This window comes from Andrena cerasifolii, chromosome 15, assembly GCF_050908995.1.
Source record: "Andrena cerasifolii isolate SP2316 chromosome 15, iyAndCera1_principal, whole genome shotgun sequence".
Lineage (NCBI taxonomy): Eukaryota > Metazoa > Arthropoda > Insecta > Hymenoptera > Andrenidae > Andrena > Andrena cerasifolii.
The window spans coordinates 6813779-6833117 of record NC_135132.1 but is presented as its reverse complement, the minus strand read 5'-3'; the positions used below and the strand labels follow the sequence as shown (position 1 = coordinate 6833117).

The 19339-nt window shown below is 44.7% G+C and overlaps 1 protein-coding gene across 2 annotated transcripts in view; it reads left to right on the top strand.

Annotated features, from left to right (window-relative positions):
• Positions 1–19339, top strand: part of LOC143376937 (uncharacterized) — a 109795-nt gene that overhangs the window by 48223 nt on the left and 42233 nt on the right. The window contains exon 1 of one of the 2 annotated variants that reach the window (XM_076827738.1): positions 13184–13582. The exons of the other annotated variant lie outside the window; for it this stretch is intronic. Within the exon in view, the coding sequence (XP_076683853.1) occupies positions 13537–13582 (46 nt within the window). The 5' untranslated portion in view covers positions 13184–13536. Of the gene's footprint in view, positions 1–13183; positions 13583–19339 lie in introns of those variants that run through there. 2 annotated transcript variants of the gene reach the window in all.

Below are 19339 nucleotides of genomic sequence, written 5' to 3'. Positions count from 1 at the left end.
AAGGAAATCTTTTTTGTTTTTTGATTTTCGATAATCCGGTTCCGAATGGCAGTGCTCACCCCAAAACAACTTTTTAAAAACGCTTCTTGGATGTCGCTTTTAATTTCATTGTAAACTTACATATTTTTCTACCAAAAAAATACTAAATGTTCTTGAAACGTTGCTCTTTGAAATGCAAAAAGTTCTGCAAAAATATATGCTTCCACTTTTTCAAAAAAAATTCACAAACATTCGCCTCTTTTCGGCCTCCTGTTACCTTTTCGGTAACCCGTTAAATCCGCCACTGTTCCTGGAAACTAAGCATTTCAACCCACCCTCGTTCTCCCGCCCCCATGCAGAGATACACATATAATCATTCCCCAACAAAATTCCATAATTCCGGGTCCAACCCAGTTTTCAAAGCGACAGGACCCACAGCGAGCTCCCCAAAAATTTCGTCGACACGCCACTCGGCCCTGTGTCTGGAAGGAAGACCGGGGGAAAAATCGCAACCCCCTAGAAGCAATTAGGGGTTAGCGGCTGTTTGCCGGGGCCAGTCACGTAGCACACGGATTCGGAGCGTTCCGTTTTGATAGCGCGTTTGCACACACGTGCCCGTGTAACGTACAAGGTATTTAAACGCATATGGCCGGCCGCCGGCATAAATATGGAGTCCTGTTGGCGGCCGGAATGCGCAACATACGGCCCGGCCGCCCTGCTAGGATAATGAGCACGCGATCGTTACGCTATCGATGCACGGCACGTTCCACCAGCTGGCCCTCGCCCCCCCACGATCGTTTCGCGAAAAGTATCTTCGCCGTTTGTCATTAGCCGCGACCCCCGGACCTCCCAGATCTTCCGGAGGGGTTGGATTTCAATTCTTACCCTGCCGGGGGGGTGGACGCGCTTCGGCGCGCGTCGCGCAGGGGTCTTGGGTCCCTCGGAATCCTCCTCCCAACATCCCTCGCGATATCGACACCCGACGATTAATTAAGTGGACGTTCATGATTTCCGCGTGACGTCTCGAGGAAGCCCCGCGACCGATCATGATTAATTCATGCCCCTTGCCGCGGGCATCGGCGCCGTTGATTCGACAAATGTTTATCGAATAAACGAGCGGACGGCTCGATTAATTAACGCCGGAGCCTATTGTTGTTGCCTCGCGCGTCCACGTGTTGCGCGCAGGGCGCCCCTCGCGACCGCTCTGGAATAAAACATTAATTATTCTCGACAATTAGCCGGCAATTGATGCGAGCGAAACGGACCAGCAGCTTCGCGAATGTCTCGCCCCGTCGATCCGGGCTGCTGATTTTAAATAACGCGGCTGTTTGGCGGCAGCTCCGACTTCGAAGCGTCGGATAATTAACGGTAGAACTATTGACAATTAATGGATGCCTATTTCTACCAGAACAGTGAAGATGAGTGGTTATTACTTATAAAATATGTTATGCGTGGAAAATAAACGTTTATTCTTTTTTTTTAATTTTTATATTGTTAAAGAGTATGTATGTAATGTTATACATATTTATGCTACGTGGAAATACACTTTTTTCAAGAAATTCGAAATTCAAAAAATTCGGAAACTTTGTGAATATGTAGGAAATTTCCTCATGATTACAATCCAATTTTTGTTTGCTGCCCAAATTCACTCTAAGGTGATGTAATTGACCTCGGAAAATCCGGTTATTTTCCGATTTTGTGTTATAACTCGTGAACTGTAAAATAATTTTTTTTACCAAGTGATAGATCTAATTAAAAGAAGTAAATTTTGTCTTGAAACTTTTTTTCTATCTCTTATACTTCGCGAGTTATAACACAAAATCGGAAAATAGCTGAATATTCAGGGGTTAATTTCACCCCCTTCGAGTGAATTTGGGCAGCAAACAAAAATTGGGTTAAAATCAGGAGGAAATTCCCTACATATTCACAAAGTTTCAGAATTTTTGGAATTTTCGGGTTCGGGATATTCCCTTCTTAGTTCTTCGTGGTCACACCTTAGAATCACAAATTGGGCACAAGGGGTGCACTGCACCTCAGCATTTAAAAATTAGGTGAATTTTAACAACAAAAAAAGGTAATATCACTTTTATCCACAACTATTTTTTTAACAAGAGTTCTAAGATTCAAAAATACAAAAAGGGTAACTAAAAATATTTAGTAACTAAAAATATTTAGTAACTAAAAATGTTGAGTAACTACAAATATTTAGTAACTAAAAATATTTAGTTACCATTTTTGTATTTTTGAATCTTTTAACTCTTGTTAAAAAAAATAGTTGTGGATAAAAGTGATATTTTCTTTTTTTTTGTTGTTAAAATTCACCTAATTTTTAAATTTTATTATTAAGCTCTACGAATTTACAGAAATATTGGCAACGACATCTCCTAGGGTGCGATACACCCCGCGTGACCACAAAGGTTTGGAAATGGTATATTTATTATTACCGAAAACAATTTTTACAAATGGAGGAAGGCAGAGGCCTTTTTGCATGTATATTTCCAGCAAACATATTTTTTTTCCATCTATCGCAAGTATTACTGGTTTTATTATTTCTGCAATATCAAATTTCACACCAGTTCCGTTTATTCGAATTTTCCGCCGTATTTGCCGACATTCTATCTAACGAAAAAAAATGTCCAAATAACAGGTAGCGGTATATCCAGGTATAGCATGTATGTAACTTTGAAAAGCGTGAGGGTGAGCGGGAGATAAATTGAGAATTCTGTAGATATTGCAACAAAAATGATTAAAAAAATATCCGAAATGCAAAGTCATGAGCAATTTATTTTAGATAACAATTTAAAACCAGTCGTTTCGACTGGTATTAGTAGTTCTAATATTAGTTCACTCTAACTCTGAAACATTCATGAATCCTAGGAGAATGACCTCGGTGCTCGCAAAACAGAGGACTCTACAGTGGGTGGCCAACTTATTATACTCAAACAAAAAGGTTTATATTTTATAATTTTAAGGGATGGAATAAAATGGATGTCTCGTTTTAAATGTGATAATATGTATTATTTTTTAATACTAGTATATATATATATTAAGAATGCAAACTAAATATATTTATATAGGTTTAAGACTATATTGTACGAGAAATACAATTACTCAATATTTTGGTGACTCCGCTTTTAGCTTTTATTGGCTTGGATTCGGCGTGGCATGCTTTCAATGCATGCTGTGGCTACTTCCTGCAGGTTTGCAGTGCTCTGCCATACTCTGATGATATTCTCTACTATTTCTGTCTTATATGTAATAATTGATATTTGTAGCTAATCAATAAATGAAAAAACAATATCATTCATGCATTGTTACTTTAATTACAGCCACGACTTTCACAGATTTTGACGAAATTTTTTTGAGTATAATAATTTGGCAACCCTCTACCTACGCACTGTGTTCCTGATACCTTGATATTTTTTCTTCCTCGGGAAATCAGCAATCAGATCATACTTTTTGAGAATTCTCGAGAAATTGAAAAGAATATTGCAAAAATTATATTTTTGGCATAATGTTGATAATATTTATCAAAAACACAAGAAAACTTTATCCAATTCTTCATTCCTGTCTAATTTGCACAAAACTTTTATAAATGAAAAACAGATATTAAATATAATTGATAAATTTATTTATTTAATACAAAAATTGTGCAAAGCGAAACATTACATTTTTTTTTAAAATAGGCTTTTAATCTATTTCGTTCCTTTTTTTGTGATAAAATCTGTAGTAGTGGAAAAATTTATTTCCTCCAAAAGTTATGGTAATTTGTGTGTCCTTCTTCCAGTGAATTGAAAAATATGAAATTCCTTTGTTAAACTCCGGAATTTATCTTCTTCTTGGTCGATACTAAACTCTTCGAGGCTCTCTGCGATTGCTAACTCTAATTGTTATCTTAATGGCAATTCTTCATTTTGAGGATTCGTAAGTTTTTCAGTATTTTCAGGAGAATCATGGTTTTTGTTATATTTTCCGAAAAGTAGCTAAGGTGAATGTCCCAATTTCTGCTGATGTCCCCATTTCTGCTCATTTCGTATATTTCTTACTATTATATGCGTTACACTTCTACTATAGTTGCAACAAAATAATTCTAAATTATTTAAACATTTATTTAATTACAGCATTATATATTTAATTACAAATTACTAATAGTTAAACATCTCGAAATATCTTCCTTAAATACTTTTTCAATTGGTTGATTTATTATTAAAGAATTAATCAATTACTCTGCAAATTTTCATCACAAACAAATTTTTTACACCTTCTTTGTGACGAGTTGCCTCTTAAATGAGCAAAAATTGTGACATTCACCTTCCTCAGATTTTGTTTTTCCCTTTCATACATCTTGAATATTAAATGAAAAAACAAAACGCCTCTTTTGAATATTTTTTAAAAAATTCTGAGTTACCTATGCGAGTATTTTATAAACTATATAAGATTTTAAAACTATTATACAATAGTTTTGTCTCTTCTTTTCGTAAAAGTTTTTGTCCCTTATTTTTGTAATTTTATAAAATTCTTACATAAGAATTTAAGAGCACCTTCTCCAGTCAATAAAGTCTAATCTCCTCTACTAAGATTTTCTATTATAATTCATAAATGTTCTAATATTCCAACTAACATTTATTATAAATTGTAGACGCGTTTATACGTTCGCGATTCCCTAGACTTAAGTTTCTCGAGAAAAGCAGTATCTCTCGAGAAATAATGAATTACAAAATCTCTTGACAAGGACCACCACCAACGCAGCAGTTGAAATTTGAAAACTTCACGAGTCCTTATCGTTTCTAAAAACCAACCCCCTCGCATTCCGAGGTTCCGTGCCCGCGTGGCGAGCGCTGCGGCCCTCCCGGGCGCCCATAACTCAATGAACAGTGCAGGGTGGGTAGGGAATTAACCGTCCATTAAGGGAACACGGCCGCGGACCGGTCGCGTTAATTCCGTCAAATTTCATCGGCGAGCAGTGCGCGGCGACGTTCGATCCGATCGATCGGTTAACTCCTCGCGTCGCGCGGCTCCTTTTTTCTCTGGAGTTAACCCGACCGCCCAATCGGTTTGCTCGGGCCGCCAACTTTTCCGCTTAAAATAACTCGCCTTAACTCAATTATTTCTCATTAAGTCCGCCGGCGCGGCCGCTTCTTTTTGTCGTCGCCTAACTTTTCGCCCCGACTCCAGGGGTGGGCGACAGGCGGCGAAGCTGGCCCGTGCATCAGCCACCCCCGCGCCAGGGGCGGCCGAGCGCCTGGGGCCGCAAGTGTGCCGTTCGATTAATTTTTACGCGCAACCCCACCGCGATGGAGCCTCGAGGAAACTCTGGGGCAGCGTTTCGAAAATTTCTGGGGGTGAAGAGGTCGGACGGACGTGGCAGCCACCGGTCTTGGTTCCTGAGCTGCGGCGAGTCGAAGAAGCCGCGCGGTACTTCGCTACCCCTCGGCTGACGTGTTACTCTAACTCCGCCGAGTTTGTTGCTGCGGATAGACGAAGCAAAGCGTACGGTAACGATATTCCGCGGGGCGCTGGTGAAATTGGCGGGAACGACGAATTGCTCTATTAATTCCTCGTCGGCTCGGACGCCCATTAACGCCGTCGCTCTTGGAATCGATACTTTATAAATATTGAAACGTCGTTACACCGAATCGATAAACAAACCGGCGGCAACCGCGGCTGCGATTGAAGAACGAACCACCGTCCTGGCAATTTACAACTGCATAATCCAGATGAAAATCAGATTCGCGAGGGAACTTGTTAAATCATTTATTAAACAGTAATTGCAGATCCGTGCTCTCCGTGGGTTGGCCTTGCGCGGAGTTATCGAGCGGTAAACAATTGTGCAGCTTTGTGAAATGATTCGTAGTAATTTCGAAGTAATTTCGGTGAGGGCCAAAGAGTGACCCCGAAATGAGGCCCTTTTTCAGGCCCTTTTTGGGCCCCACGATTTTGCAACTGAATTTGGTGGCTAATGATAGCTTATGATGAGATATCAATTGTGATAAATTTTCAAGTTGAGGTGACAATTAGTTTCTGAGATATGAGGGGTGAAGGAAGTGAAAATTCTTAGATTTTCAAAATTCACGAAGAAAAAATCAAGTGGCCGATTCAACATTGTGGACGATATATTAAAAACGCACCTGCTACACAGACATTTATATTTCTTGATTTTTGTTTTCGTGAATTTTGAAAATCTAAGTTCAAATTCGTTATATATATATAATATATATATAATAATTGTTTAAATTATCGGAACGACATAAAGGTTTATACATCGAAGCGTGTGGGCTGACGCGTTAATGAATTTTCACTTCTTTCACCTCTCATATGTCAGAAATTAATTGTCACCTCAACTTGAAAATTTCGAGTGATTGATGTCTCACCATAAGCTCATCATTTGGCACAAAATTCAGTTCCAAAATCGTGGGACCCAAAAAGGGCTATTTCTTGGGTCACTCTTTGGTCCCCTGGTCAATTTCTATTGTTAAGTGTCCCATCCGGCTACCGGCTGAAGAAATAAGTCATTTCGGAGCATTCAAATTTATTTCTGCTGCGGTGTGATTTTTTTTTTTTTATATTTGAAGTCGTATTTCAGTATTTAAGCTATGTAATTGGTACCATTTATTTCTGTTCACATGCAGAGAGGTAGATAGTTCGCCTTCTATTTTTATATTCCGAAGTGACGATCTCGTTCTGTCATTTATCCACTGCAACCGGCAATTATATTCGAAAATGGCACTGTGCCGAGTTTCGTCCGCTAGGTGGATCCTATGTTTTCGACGTGGCAAGCAATTATTGAGGGACGTCTAGGGGGAAGAAAACTATATAAAAAAAAAACGTTTTATGTTAAACGATTTTACTAAAAGTGCACTAAAAAATAATTATTTTCTTGCACTACAATTTCGACGGTAATACAGTGACTCGCATTAATATTCGGACATTTTTTAAAATCGCATAACTTTTTTAGAATTCGTCCAAACGACTTGAGTTTTCTTTGAGAAGCTAGAAGGATTAGTTTGCTAACTGACGCGTTTCGTCGTTTTGAAAAAAAATGTATTTGGTTGGAATAGCGAAAAGAATAGTAAAGGTCGATTTTTAAACTTTTTTTTGTGAGCTTGTAATGAAAATTAAAAAAAAGCGTTTGTAGATCGCAGTAAGTTGTATACGTGCTTAAAATTTCATGAAAATCGGTTAACGTTGCTCCGAGTTACAAACGTTTAAAGATCGCAGAATAAGGTCGAAAATTCAGGGAATTTTCGCGATTCTGAGATGAATTTGGGAACATTTTTTTAACAATATAAAAACACATTCTTTTAGAATACATATTTTTTTATTTGTGTGTGCGAACTTTTATAAAAAATTAATTACAAAGCTTCGTTACTAAGTTTTCAAACTAACTACCCATACTAATTTTTTCAGATTACAAAATTGATTTGATTTTGGATAAGTGGTAAAAAAAAACTTTCGTGGGTTGTAATTTTAGTCCCTTACCCTTTACCAGTATTTCCAAACCATTTTCCAGTCACGATCTCCTATTATAATATTCAAAAAACCTGCGCCACCCCCTCCCTTATATAAGACAACGTAAAATTACTTATGTAAATAAAACACATTAAAAAGAAGTATTTCAGTATACAATTCTAACTTAATAACGTTTAAAAAAAAAAAAAATCCAAGAAACCGTGGCAACCCCCCAGAAAACACTTCGCGACCCCTAGGTTGAGAGTCACTGTGCTATACCTACTATTGCAATTCATCAAGATGTTGGGAAATGTTCGTTTATAGCGCCCCTTCGAATGCAACGTCGCTTCCAGAAACGCCGCGAGGACTGGACGAATTTGTCGAGCATCCCTCGCGGAAAAATATCGCTTTATTAAAAGTACAAACAGCCCTCGACGAGCGTTCGTCGCCATTACAAACATTCATGCCAGCGCGATAAAAGGATTAATGCGCGGCAGTTTTGTTCCCGCTCCGCTCCTTTCTTTTTCCTTCCTATCCACCCGGCCGGGGTCCGCGGGAACTCGCCGCCCTCCCTGCGCAAGGGTTGAAGAGGGTTGCAACGCTTGCAAGAGGGCTCGTCGCGCGCATGCCTTCTTTCCAGGATGAACCGTGTCCTGCCCGTCCTCGTAGCAGTATCACGGGAGATTTATCGTGTATTACCCCTCGCGATTCCATCCCCCTTATTTGTCCGCTCCACCCGCGCGGCGGGCTGAATTCGGCTCTCGATCTTCTCCAGGAAGGTTTATTGGTCCTTTCAGGTCGAACGCTACGGGGGACGAGGCTCCTTGAATACCTTTTTTCCCGCGGAGGATAGTCGAGGCGCTAGGAAAGTGGGAAGCGAAGGTTGTGCAGGGGGTTGCAGGGATCACTTTAGATTTTAAATTTTCTGGAGACTAAGGGGGTGTCTACTGCGTCCGGAATGTTTTGTAGCTTTTAAATCGAACGTCATTGTGTAGGAGAAAGTTAAAGATGACGGCTTCGTTGGTCAATTAAGGCAGTGGTTCTCATCCGGGGGTCACAGAATATTTCGAGGGAGTCAGAGGCCAAAAATCAACTTTTGGGGAGCCAGAGCAAGCTCTAGGGCAGTGATTCTCAACCTGTGGGTAGCGAAGTGTTTTCTGAGGGTTGCCACGGTTTGGGTTTTTTTTTTAAATATTATTAACCCTCATCTGTTTCTCATTTCACGAACTGAATCTGTCCCTCGGTGTCAAATTGACACAGTGGTATAAGATCGATGAAATGATAAGGTAAACAGTTATTTTTCGTTATTTTTTTATTCAAATTCATTAGTTAACATTTCCATCTTAGATTTTTTACACGAATCATACATAATAGAACAGTATAATTTCTTACGGGAAAACTGTCAAATTGACACGAGGGTTAAGTTAGAATTATATTCTGAAATACCTCTTTTTAATGGGTTTTATTTACCTTGTTAATTTTACTTCAACTTATACGGGGGGGTCAGAGGTTATTTGAATATTATAAAAGGAGATTGCAACTCAAAAAAGGTTGGGAAACACTGCTCCAGGGGAGTCACAGTCAGAATAAAATATTAAAAGTACATGCAAGCGATTAAAATTCAATAGGTAAATAAATTATTACAGAAATATAAATTCATAAAAATATTATATTGAAATAAAATACAAAAGTATGTTCACTTTAATGCCTAAATAAAGTAAACTTCGTTGTTTTTTAATACGAATATATATATATTTATATTCCTTTTCAAATTAGCTGGCAGCGTAACTCGAACAATTTTTATTCGATTCACTTGAAGGTTTAATAAATATAAACCCTGATATTTGCGGAAATGGTGAACATTTGAAAATAATATCAGTTTTACTAGAAAAATTTGCCCAAAATTTAAGCCTAAAATAACAGAAGATACTATTAACCCTTCAAGTGAATCGAATAAAAATTGTTCAAGTGACGCTGCCAGCGAATTTGAAAAAAGTGCCACCACACAACTCGGTCATTTTTTAATATACCTATCTCTACAATATTTATAAAATACATCCATTAATCCATGCCCTAAACGCAAGGGGTATATAAATAATTTCCAACCTCGTACTATCACAAAAAGAATCCTCTAATTCGGTGCTGTTTGGAGTGTCTCAGTGTGGCGCAACCCCTTAATGGGTGCCCGCGTTCGTCACAGCGCCCTCAATTATGATTAATCTGTTAGAAATCACCTCCAACCACTTTCACGACGCTGGATTTTTCCGGTACCTTCTCCGCGGGGAAGCAATATCCCCAACTACGGCAGGGCTCCTCCGGACGCATCTAACCCAGAAGCTCGTTAATTCTGATTAATTGGTTGGACAAGTTGCTCGACACTGCACTTCCCGCGATCACCCCCCGTTGGCGCGGGGGCGAGAACACAGCCGGAGCATCCCATGGATGCTATCAAACGGGGTCAAGGGTCGCGCAAAAATTCAAGCGCACAGTCAACGTCCGCTGTCATTCGAATCGAAAGTTCCTACGGGGTGCTGTGAGGAATTAGCTCGGCTGCTTTCCCCGGGAGCTCAGCGACGCGTGAACTGCACCCCGTGCAGTTATCTTATTTAGTTGAATGGGGAAAAATTGTAATTACCCCGAAAGAATGAACGTTCAACGGGGTAAGTGTTTGCGCCCCGCAATTACCGCCTTTCTGCTGGCCCGCCCGCAACCAGCTCCCGCGAGCAATTATTATCCTTTCTGGGCCGCCCCCGCAGACTGCTAACTTCAAACAATTCCGGGGCGGGACACTTTGTTGCCCAGAGGACTCAAGCATCCCCTTCATCGATCGCGAAATTAGGTTGAAATGACGGTAGGAGCGTTGAATTTTCATTAGACAGCCTCCGCGGCTGGCGACCCAGGTCCGCTGCTGCTCCAAGGGGCTGCTACCCCCGGTCGGGGCCGGACGAAAAGCGAATCGAGCGGATAAATAATATTCACCAGTCGCTAATGGAGGCGAGAAGCGTTTTCGCGCGGCGAAAATGCGGGCGAGAGTGGCGCAGGCGCGTGTCCTTTGGCCGAGCAACCCTGCTTCTCCCCTGCGGGAGCATCCGGTGGAGATTTATCGCGCCGATTCCTCCGTCGCTTTTCAGCCGAAATAGCGACACATTGTCCCGCGTCTCGGTTGAAAAATCGCGGCCACCGCGACTCCTGCCACGGCTTTAATCAATTTTTCCACCCCTTTTGAATCGCCCACCCTTCGCCGCCACCGGGAAACACGGCTTCTCCGGGGGGGGGGTGGTGCGCGGAGGGGTGGGCCGTGAAACCCTCTCGGTTTCACTTTTATTTTCCTCTTTCCTTCTGTTGCTTTTTGGCCGGGGAGTACGCCGCTCGACGAGATTTAGAGGGGTGCCTTTTTCCTCCCTCTCGATTGTTTCCAGGCGCTCGGGCCGCATCGAGAGGCTCCGCGCGCTTTCTCAGAGGATTCGGTAGCGGTATGATATTTTTTGTTGCTTAATTGCGCGCCCATTCCGCTTGCTTCTACCCTCTGGGATTTTAATTCCACGCGCCCTCTTGTTCGAGGCTTTTAGAACCGGGTGAAGGTCACCCGCGTGGTCTCCACTTCGACTTCGACTTCGCGGATCGATCCTATACAATTACCGTCTTCTTTAATGAGGATCTCGACGTCTCGTTGCCCCACCTCGTCCTATTTTCAGTTGTTAGAACTTCTGACCTGTCGCGGTCCTCGGGCAGGACTTCGGAATTTATCGTCCGCTGTCCGGTGTCAATTAATCATCGATCAACGCCACTGTCGATTAAACTCTGCGAAGGGGTTTCTCGGGTAAAGCAAGGGGCTTTCTCCGGAATTACAGGCGGACGTTTTCGCGTGCCAGGGGCCGAACACGCGGCGATAGTGCAATCGCGGAGCGGACGAAGCTAGCGCAACCCCCGTTGCGCTCATAATTGCATGCACACGCGACGATAACTGCGGCAGCTTGTTATTGCGGTTTCCACGGTTTAACGCGATCCCGTTTGTTTACGCGTTTATCTGGCCGTCCCTCCTTCCGCGACATTTCGGCCGAGTAATCTGCCGATTAAACACGGGGGGGATGGACTCTCTCCAGTGATTTTCTCACGGATCGTGCTCTGCCTCGCGTTCTCCGCAATTATCGTCGTAAAAGTGAGAAGGAAGGGGTGCGGCAGAACATGGGGAAACGTTGCCCAAGGTTGGGAAACACTGCTCTAGGGGAGCCACGGTGAGAATAAAATATTAAAATTATATGGAAATGATTAAAATTCAATAGGTGCGTAAATTATTATTATTATAAAAATAATATGTTTAAATAAAATACAAGAGTAAATGTTCAATTTAGTGCATAAAGTAGACGTCGTTGTTTTTAAAAACGAATACATATAAGTACGTGCGTAGCTCATAAGAAATGCATAGCGATTTGTCAAAATATTCATTTTTGTGGAAATGGTCGGCATTTGAAGAGAATATTAGTTTTTAGGGTTTGTCGGTTTTTAAAAACCGGGTTCAAAACCCGGTTTGTATATATACATTTGTAAAATTCGAAAACCGAGTTTTAAATTTGAAAGAGATCCATAAATATGAACTCAAGAATAGTACGGATTTGTACGGATTTTAGTTAATTGAATTTTTTTATTTACTTGGCTTTGTACAGATAAAGTATATTTTATTTTGTTATATTTTTGTAATTCCACAAATATTAAGGAAACTGAATATTTTTAAAATAAGTAGAAATATTTATTTACCATTTTAATTATGTTTTTTTCGTGAAAATTCGGAAACCGGTTAAACCGGTTGTTTGGGAGTAGTGGGATTCAAAAACCGGTTTTTTCAAAACCTGTTTTTTGTACAAACCCTATTAGTTTTATTCAGTTCCAGTCTGTTGTTACAATTTCTCGCTGGAAATGCCTCAAGCCCCCTTTCGATTGTCCTCAAGCTGGCCGGAGCAGAGAATGTTAAACTGTCGAGCGGGAGAGCAGGAGAGAATTGGCCAAGTGTTGTGGCAGCCCCGCGTAGAAGTCGCCGCGTTTTAATTTTCCGCTGCAACAAAAATCTAATTAACTCATCAGGAGTGGCGCTCTCTTGTTTGAGGGTAAATAACAGAGGTCCGAACAGCGGGGAAACAAACTTGCCCCCACTCGCCGCGGAATTTTTCCACCCTCCGCCAACCAGGCCACGGGTATTTTAAATACAGGGCGAAGTAATCGTTACGACTGTCCCTGCAAACCTCTCGAAAACACCACCTCCCAGAGTAAGACAAGAAAAAGCAGCCTTCAGCAATTACAAGCGCACTACCAGTACAAGCCCTCCAATTTACCCTCTTAACGACCCCCTCCCGAGGAAAACAAGATCCTCCTCCGCAAGTAGAGCGATAAAGCGATTAGAAAAAGTGGGTGATTATACTCCACCCCTTAATCAGTGACACTCCATTCCTTCCAACGCAATCACTACTCGCGCCTTTCCCTTTCGCCGAAACCTCCCCTCGTCCCCTGCGCCACAGTCCCGCGATGCGAGCTCCCGTAATCTAAAATCGATCAATTCAGCGGCGAAATATATTTCGGGGGCCCCTAGCGCGGCAACAGCCGCCCCTGGGCCACCCACGCTCCCGTTTCCCCCTCCACAGCCGCGCAGGGTTCGCTCGGCGGTTCCCGGCAGCGCTCGTGCCTCGCCGCCGCGAAGCCTATACTGGGCAGCGCGGTGGGGGGAGCGCGAGGGCGTCCTCTACCATCGGCTGCGGCAGGTCCGCACTCGCGCACTGTACACGCGATCGCCGCGCGGCGCACACCGTTCCGCCAAATGCGGCTGTTTCCTCGCGACGCGTGCCTCTCGCGCGATCCTCACGCGTGCGATTCCTCGTGAGGGAGGTCAAGGGGAGTCAGGCGGACCCCTCGACCCCGCGGCCGACCGGTCTCCTCCCTTTGCTCCTTCACCGACGCGGACAGGCCGCCCTCGGCTCTACCCCCGCGTGCAGTGAGACACGAGCGACCCCCGTCGCGCCCTGAGACTTTGCTATCGCGGCGAGATCAGTGACTGGTGACTACTGCGGGCACTCTGGGACTTGTTGTTCGTCCTGGCGCTCGCCCGCCACCCCCTCGAACATGGACTGGAGACTGGGCCTGCTGCTCATCTGCCTCGTCGTCGACGGTGAGTGACGCTAGTGCCTTAGAGCCGCGCATATACACTCGACGACGGCCGAGGGACGGCTCCTCTTCCTCCGGGGGGAATCGCGTGCCAGCAGAACGGTTTTTGCCGCACGGTGGAATACGGACGCGCTGTGTCACCCTATGCGGCAGCCGCGCAGCGAGAGTGGCGTGCGTCCGGCCGCATGAAAAATTCCGCCAGCACTCGGGACGCCCGTTTGTTCGATAACCAGCGGCAGAGGGCTGGCGAAATTTTCTGCTGGTACTTGGCTACTATAGAGTCATGAGCGGGGTGTGCTTGCGAGCGGTTGGCGGGGAATTATAGGCGAATCTTTCCGGCGGTGTGTTAGGGTTCGACTATCCAGGTCGCAGGAAGATGATTGCGTTTACTTCCAACCGAGTTTCTTTTCTGCGTTTCCAGCGGCTTGGGTATACATTATGGATCGCGATGTTCCTTCAAGTCTTGTGCTAGTCCGCTCGGTAGATGGATGGGTTGGAAGGAAGTGGAGTTGGATCGAGGGGTAAATGGATAGCGAAGTTGCGATACTGTTCTTTTAAGCGCGTTCTATTTTTTGCGCGGAGCTCCGTTGAATTGATGGATCTACCCTTCTTTCGCGAACACCTGGCGGCTGGAGAAACCACCGCCTTAAAGATCTTCCAAGGTACTATAACCCTCGGAGCCTGTCTAAATGTGAAAAAAAATTCTCACCCTCGCGTCAATCCTCATTTTAACAGACGTCATGCCTAGGTTTTGCTATAAATAATCAGAAGTACCTCCGAGCACGCGTGTTACGCTTCCTGAAGGAAGGGGATGCGCTCCGCTCGGAGCAAGCTCGTGACGGCTAAGTGACTGTGCTCCCCGGTCTCCTCCGCATCTCGCGATATCCTCGCCAGCAATCCTCTCGGCTGTGCAACCCCCCTGGCTCCCACGTTGCTCGTTCCGAAACTCATTTCGCGATACGGGATAAACAACGACACGGCAGGAGAGGCTCGAGCCCCGGGGCTCCGCTCTTTGACCCAATTACTACCCCGGCTTTCGGTTTTTTTTCTCCGGCCAGTTTCCCTCCGCGAGTCGTCTCTCCCGACGGCCGATCGAGATCGCGCGGATATTCGCGGCGTGATTCGATCGGCGGGATAAGGAGAGCGTATCGGCTGGTTAGATCGATACAGAGGGAGGGCCAGAGGAGTGTGGAGGAGAGCACGCGCCGACCGCGTTCGTAGCGAGCTCCAATTTCCTGATGGAAGTGGATTAATATAATTTGATGGCGCCCCCCGGGAGAATTATGCATCTCGTAGCGCGATCTTCCTGCGAAACGGCTCGCGCGCCAGCGATGGCCTCGAGTCGCATCGATTACGCCCGAGCCGCTCGGAATTCGATGGGAATGCGCCTCGATGGGCTCGGGGAATCTTGCCGATCACGCAGATATTTCAGTCGAGCGCGAGGGAGCCTTTCGGGGGTGGAGATAGCGGGCTTCCTCGAGCCTCCGCGGAGCTGGGGATATATGCTGGTAATACAGTCGAATATTGTGGGATTATAGTACGCGGATGTGTGCTCGGAATTACACTCCAATTATCGCCGTGCGATACACTATACTATCATACTATTTTGCGACTATAGTACGCTGCGCCGGCGGCTATGGGTTCTCGTCGCATGCCTCGGGTATACAACAGTGTAGTACCATCACCCCACCTGCAATTAATATTACAATTAGTATAGTTTGCCTAGGGAATTTCGGCGGTAGAGGTTGTTCTTTACCTGGGTGTAACTACTCACTCGGATACCAATCGCCCGGTTGTGAAAATTGCGCGGGCCTCGTGGATCCGCGGCAGCTGCGTGAAGCATTCCCGGCGGCGCCAATTACGTCGAAATTAGAGCCGTAACTCTAGCGCACTCACTCGTCTTCCATTACAAAGAGAGCCAGGCCAATTGCCGCGCGAAAAGCTGCCATATCTCTCCAAACGCAAAGCTGTAAAAGTGTAGAGGGAGCAGCAAGCAGAGCGGCGGTCACCCATCCTTTCCTGGGACGCGGCAGGCGCGCTTTGACACGCGCGATCGCCGGTGATCGTCTCGACTGCTTAACGATAACGATCATAATAATTTAATTTTACGCTCGGCCGGAGAAAGAGGTCACAGTCGCATCGATCTTCCGCGGAGGAGCCCGCGAGATGCAGGGGGCAAATATTAAAGAGGCGTCCTCCATCCCCTGTAACCTACACACCTCCTCTCGTCGCAAAACTCTCTCTCTCTCTCCACCTGGTCCGCTTTCTTCTCACTTCACGGTCCGTCTCGGGGGAAACAGCGGCCCACCGCTTATGAGAAACGCAAACGAGAAACCTCCCCGCCCCTACGTTTATTTTCCCAACACCAGCCGCGTTTTTCCTGCCGTTCGCCGACCCCTCAAGAATTACGGAGTCCGCGCGGGCCAACAGACGACTCGTAATAATGTTCAATTACCGCCTTTATCGCGCCGCGACGTCTGAAACTGCGGCACCCCAACGTCTGGCAGACCGCGATCAACGTCTGGCGAGGGGGGGGGGGGGGGACGTCGCGTTTTAAACGTTCTAATGGCGCGTTTCGGGGGAGATTGTTGGTTCTGGATGGCTCATTGTTCCCCGAGGCGCTGGAAAATTGCTTCGCGCAAGCCCGCTGGATTAGGGCAGCGTCGCTGGCTTTGGCAAGTCCGCTTCGGGGTAATTGGGGGCTGAGCGGCTCCGATCAGGCATAACGGATCTCCTCGAACGGATCCGGCTTGGATTTAATGCGGATCCGGTGCGTAAACGAGTTAGGTGGAACGGGGTTCAACCTGGGTCTAATGTGGTTCAAGATATAGGAGACCCGCAAACTCCCACGCCGGCACTGAAGAGAGGTAGAAGTGAAGAAAACATTCGGCGTTTGGGAACGGCCTGTGGTGCGATTGGCGCTTAGGGGAGAGTTGCCAATATCATTGTTTATAATCCTTCGTGGTCACACCTTCTTATCATCACAAATTGGTCACACAGGGTTCACTGTACCCTAGCGTCATTTTTTGAGTTGCCATTTTCGTATTTTTAAGGCTTTTAACTTTTCAGTGATAATTGTATATTCGTAATACTTATACAATCATGGTCTTTATAGTTTTTTTCTAGAAATGTAAATTTTTATATGATAAAATTTGTAGTTGAAAATGGGCGATTTTTGACAGTTGTGGAAGAAAGCAATTTTTAAATTTTTTTATTCTTTTTCATTTTTTTTTTTTTGGGATATATCCCCTTTGGAAGTCGTAAAGGCGCGACATTTTAACTCGAAAATTGCTCTTTGGGTGCGATACACCCCGTGTGACCACGAAGGGTTAAGATTTTAGAATTATTTAAACTTAATGTTCCAACTAGGAACCTCGAGAAATTTCCGCTTTTTCATCTGTCACGCCACAACTCTGTTTTCGGTGAGAATAATTCCATTGACCGCCCGTGCAACTTAGACAATAAGTTCTGTCACGTTGTTGACATTCTTTCGAGCACAAACTTGTCTTTCAAGAACCGGCGCTTAACGTTAATGCGCGGCAGGTCTGTTTAATTCATTTTCTATAATAAATAAATACTGGTCGCCTAAATCGTACCTCGTGAATTTCTCAATAATTAATGAATATAAACGACACGTAACGGTAAAAATATCAAGTAAATGTGAAATGAGAAATAGAAACAAAAGCTTTCGAGCTTACACCCTATTTTGTGGGGGCTATAAACATTTAAAAGAGTCAGGGATTATTGATGTAACTTTCTACCAATTTATTTTAGCTGATAATAATCTAACAATGCAGCTTTATCCTGTATTTTTGTATTGTTCTAAAATCGGGTTGGTCGTAGAATATTTTACATTCATTTTATGCACACATTACATTTATTGTAAAGTTTAAATCGATATTTATAAATGAATTTATCATGTTTCCTAAATCGTACCAGTACGATTTGAGAACTCATATGGGTAATTATATGCGTAGAAGAGGGCACACCAAACCGATTTTGATGAACTTTAAATATGTTGTAAAGTTCATCATTCTGAACAACTTTCTCCTATACATGTTACCGCCGCTCGGCTCTAGTTTTCGAGTTATTCATAAAAGTGTTTTGGTATTTATTCGGAACCAATTACACCTGTGTTGATCGCTTCCGAGGTATCGGTATAGATTTGGGACTAAATTTCACGTTTGGAGTTCACAAAAAAAACGGTTTGACAAAAAAACGCTTCGGCCGGAAAGCCTACGATTATTCTTGATTTCTTCCAGTGGTGGATTTAAGAAAAAAGGCCCAGATGACAAACGTTCTGAGGGGCCCATTTGGGGGGGAAATGAAGAGGTCGTTTACTAAAACGGGTCAAGTGTAGTAGTACGAAAATAAAGAGAAGTGTTCGGACACCTATACTCGATCATAATTTTTTTTTTTTTAAGATGGGACCCTGCGGGGTCTTCTGTGCCAGGAAGCAACTGCTCATCAGCCGCCCTGTTAAATCCGCCACAGATTTATTCCTAGAATTCTGTCAAAAATCCAGAAATAAGAATACCCGGTCGTATTAAAAACCTATTCGTAGACGTATGCTAACTCTAGCCATTTGTAGAGTTCGGAAAGAAGTGGACATCGGGGAGTCGACTTTGGGGCAGTCGACTTTGGGGCAGTCGGTAAGGCGGCCGCCCAGTAATCCGAGGCCTCCACGGGATGTCAGGGTTCGAATCCCGTCGACCTCAGTTCGTTTTTTTCGCCTACATAAAAGTAGCACAGACCTGAAATAGCGCAATTCTCCTGCGTGTCGCTTTTCAAAACGCAATTCCCTTTCGAACACAGCCCCGCCGAAGCGGGGTGGCCGGGGGGAGGGGAGGGAGTGAATTCATTCGACCGATGCCGTATATTCCATTCTCCGCGCGCAATTCCATTAAAATCCATGAAACCGTCCGGTTGGTTATTAACCGCGCCATCATCATCGGCCCGATGCTTCTCTCGCGCGACATCGCATTAACGATAATAGCGAAAAACAAGTGCCGCTATATATCGATCCCCCTACCTGCGATCTCGATGAATCGCTCGTCATCGCCGCGGTTAATCGCAACATAGGAACACATATTCATTCGCTTTGCAAAACGGAGTTTCCGGGTGGCATTTCACCCCTCCCTTACCTGAATTGAAATTGCCGTAACGCGATTAAAGTCCGTTCGAATACACTTTGTGCTCTTGGCAAAATCGGCTTTGCCCACCGTTTTCGCATGGTACGAGAGATTTCCAAGGCGGAAGAGCCAGAAGTGATCATGGGGCGAGAAATGGTCCTCGGGAGTGGCAATAGGGTAGGGGTGTACAGTAGACGAGCAGAGGAGAAGGGTGAAACTGACGATGGAGAGAATTGGGACGCGGGAGCTCGTATTTCGGATTGATCCTCGACACGATAAGCCGGGAGCAGCGCCGGCGTTTCGCGTGCCGTGGCATTAACGCGACCGCGTGCCTGACACTCCACCACCCCCCTCCGAACGAACAATTATCTTACGGTGGTCGAAGGTGGCAGGGGCGGCTGTGCAACGGGTCGCCGTGTAATGGCCGCGTAAAGTCCTCGTGGAAGTTGCACGCCGCACGCACCCAGCCGTTCCACGCGCACACCCTCGTCGCGGGGGAAAACAGCCCTCGGGGCTCGCCACCGAAAATCCACGGTACACGCAGCATTGCCAAACAGTTGCTCTTTCCGTTGGATTCAGAGTAATTGGGGACGTTGCAGCACTATTTTTACCAACTTCGAATAAATTAC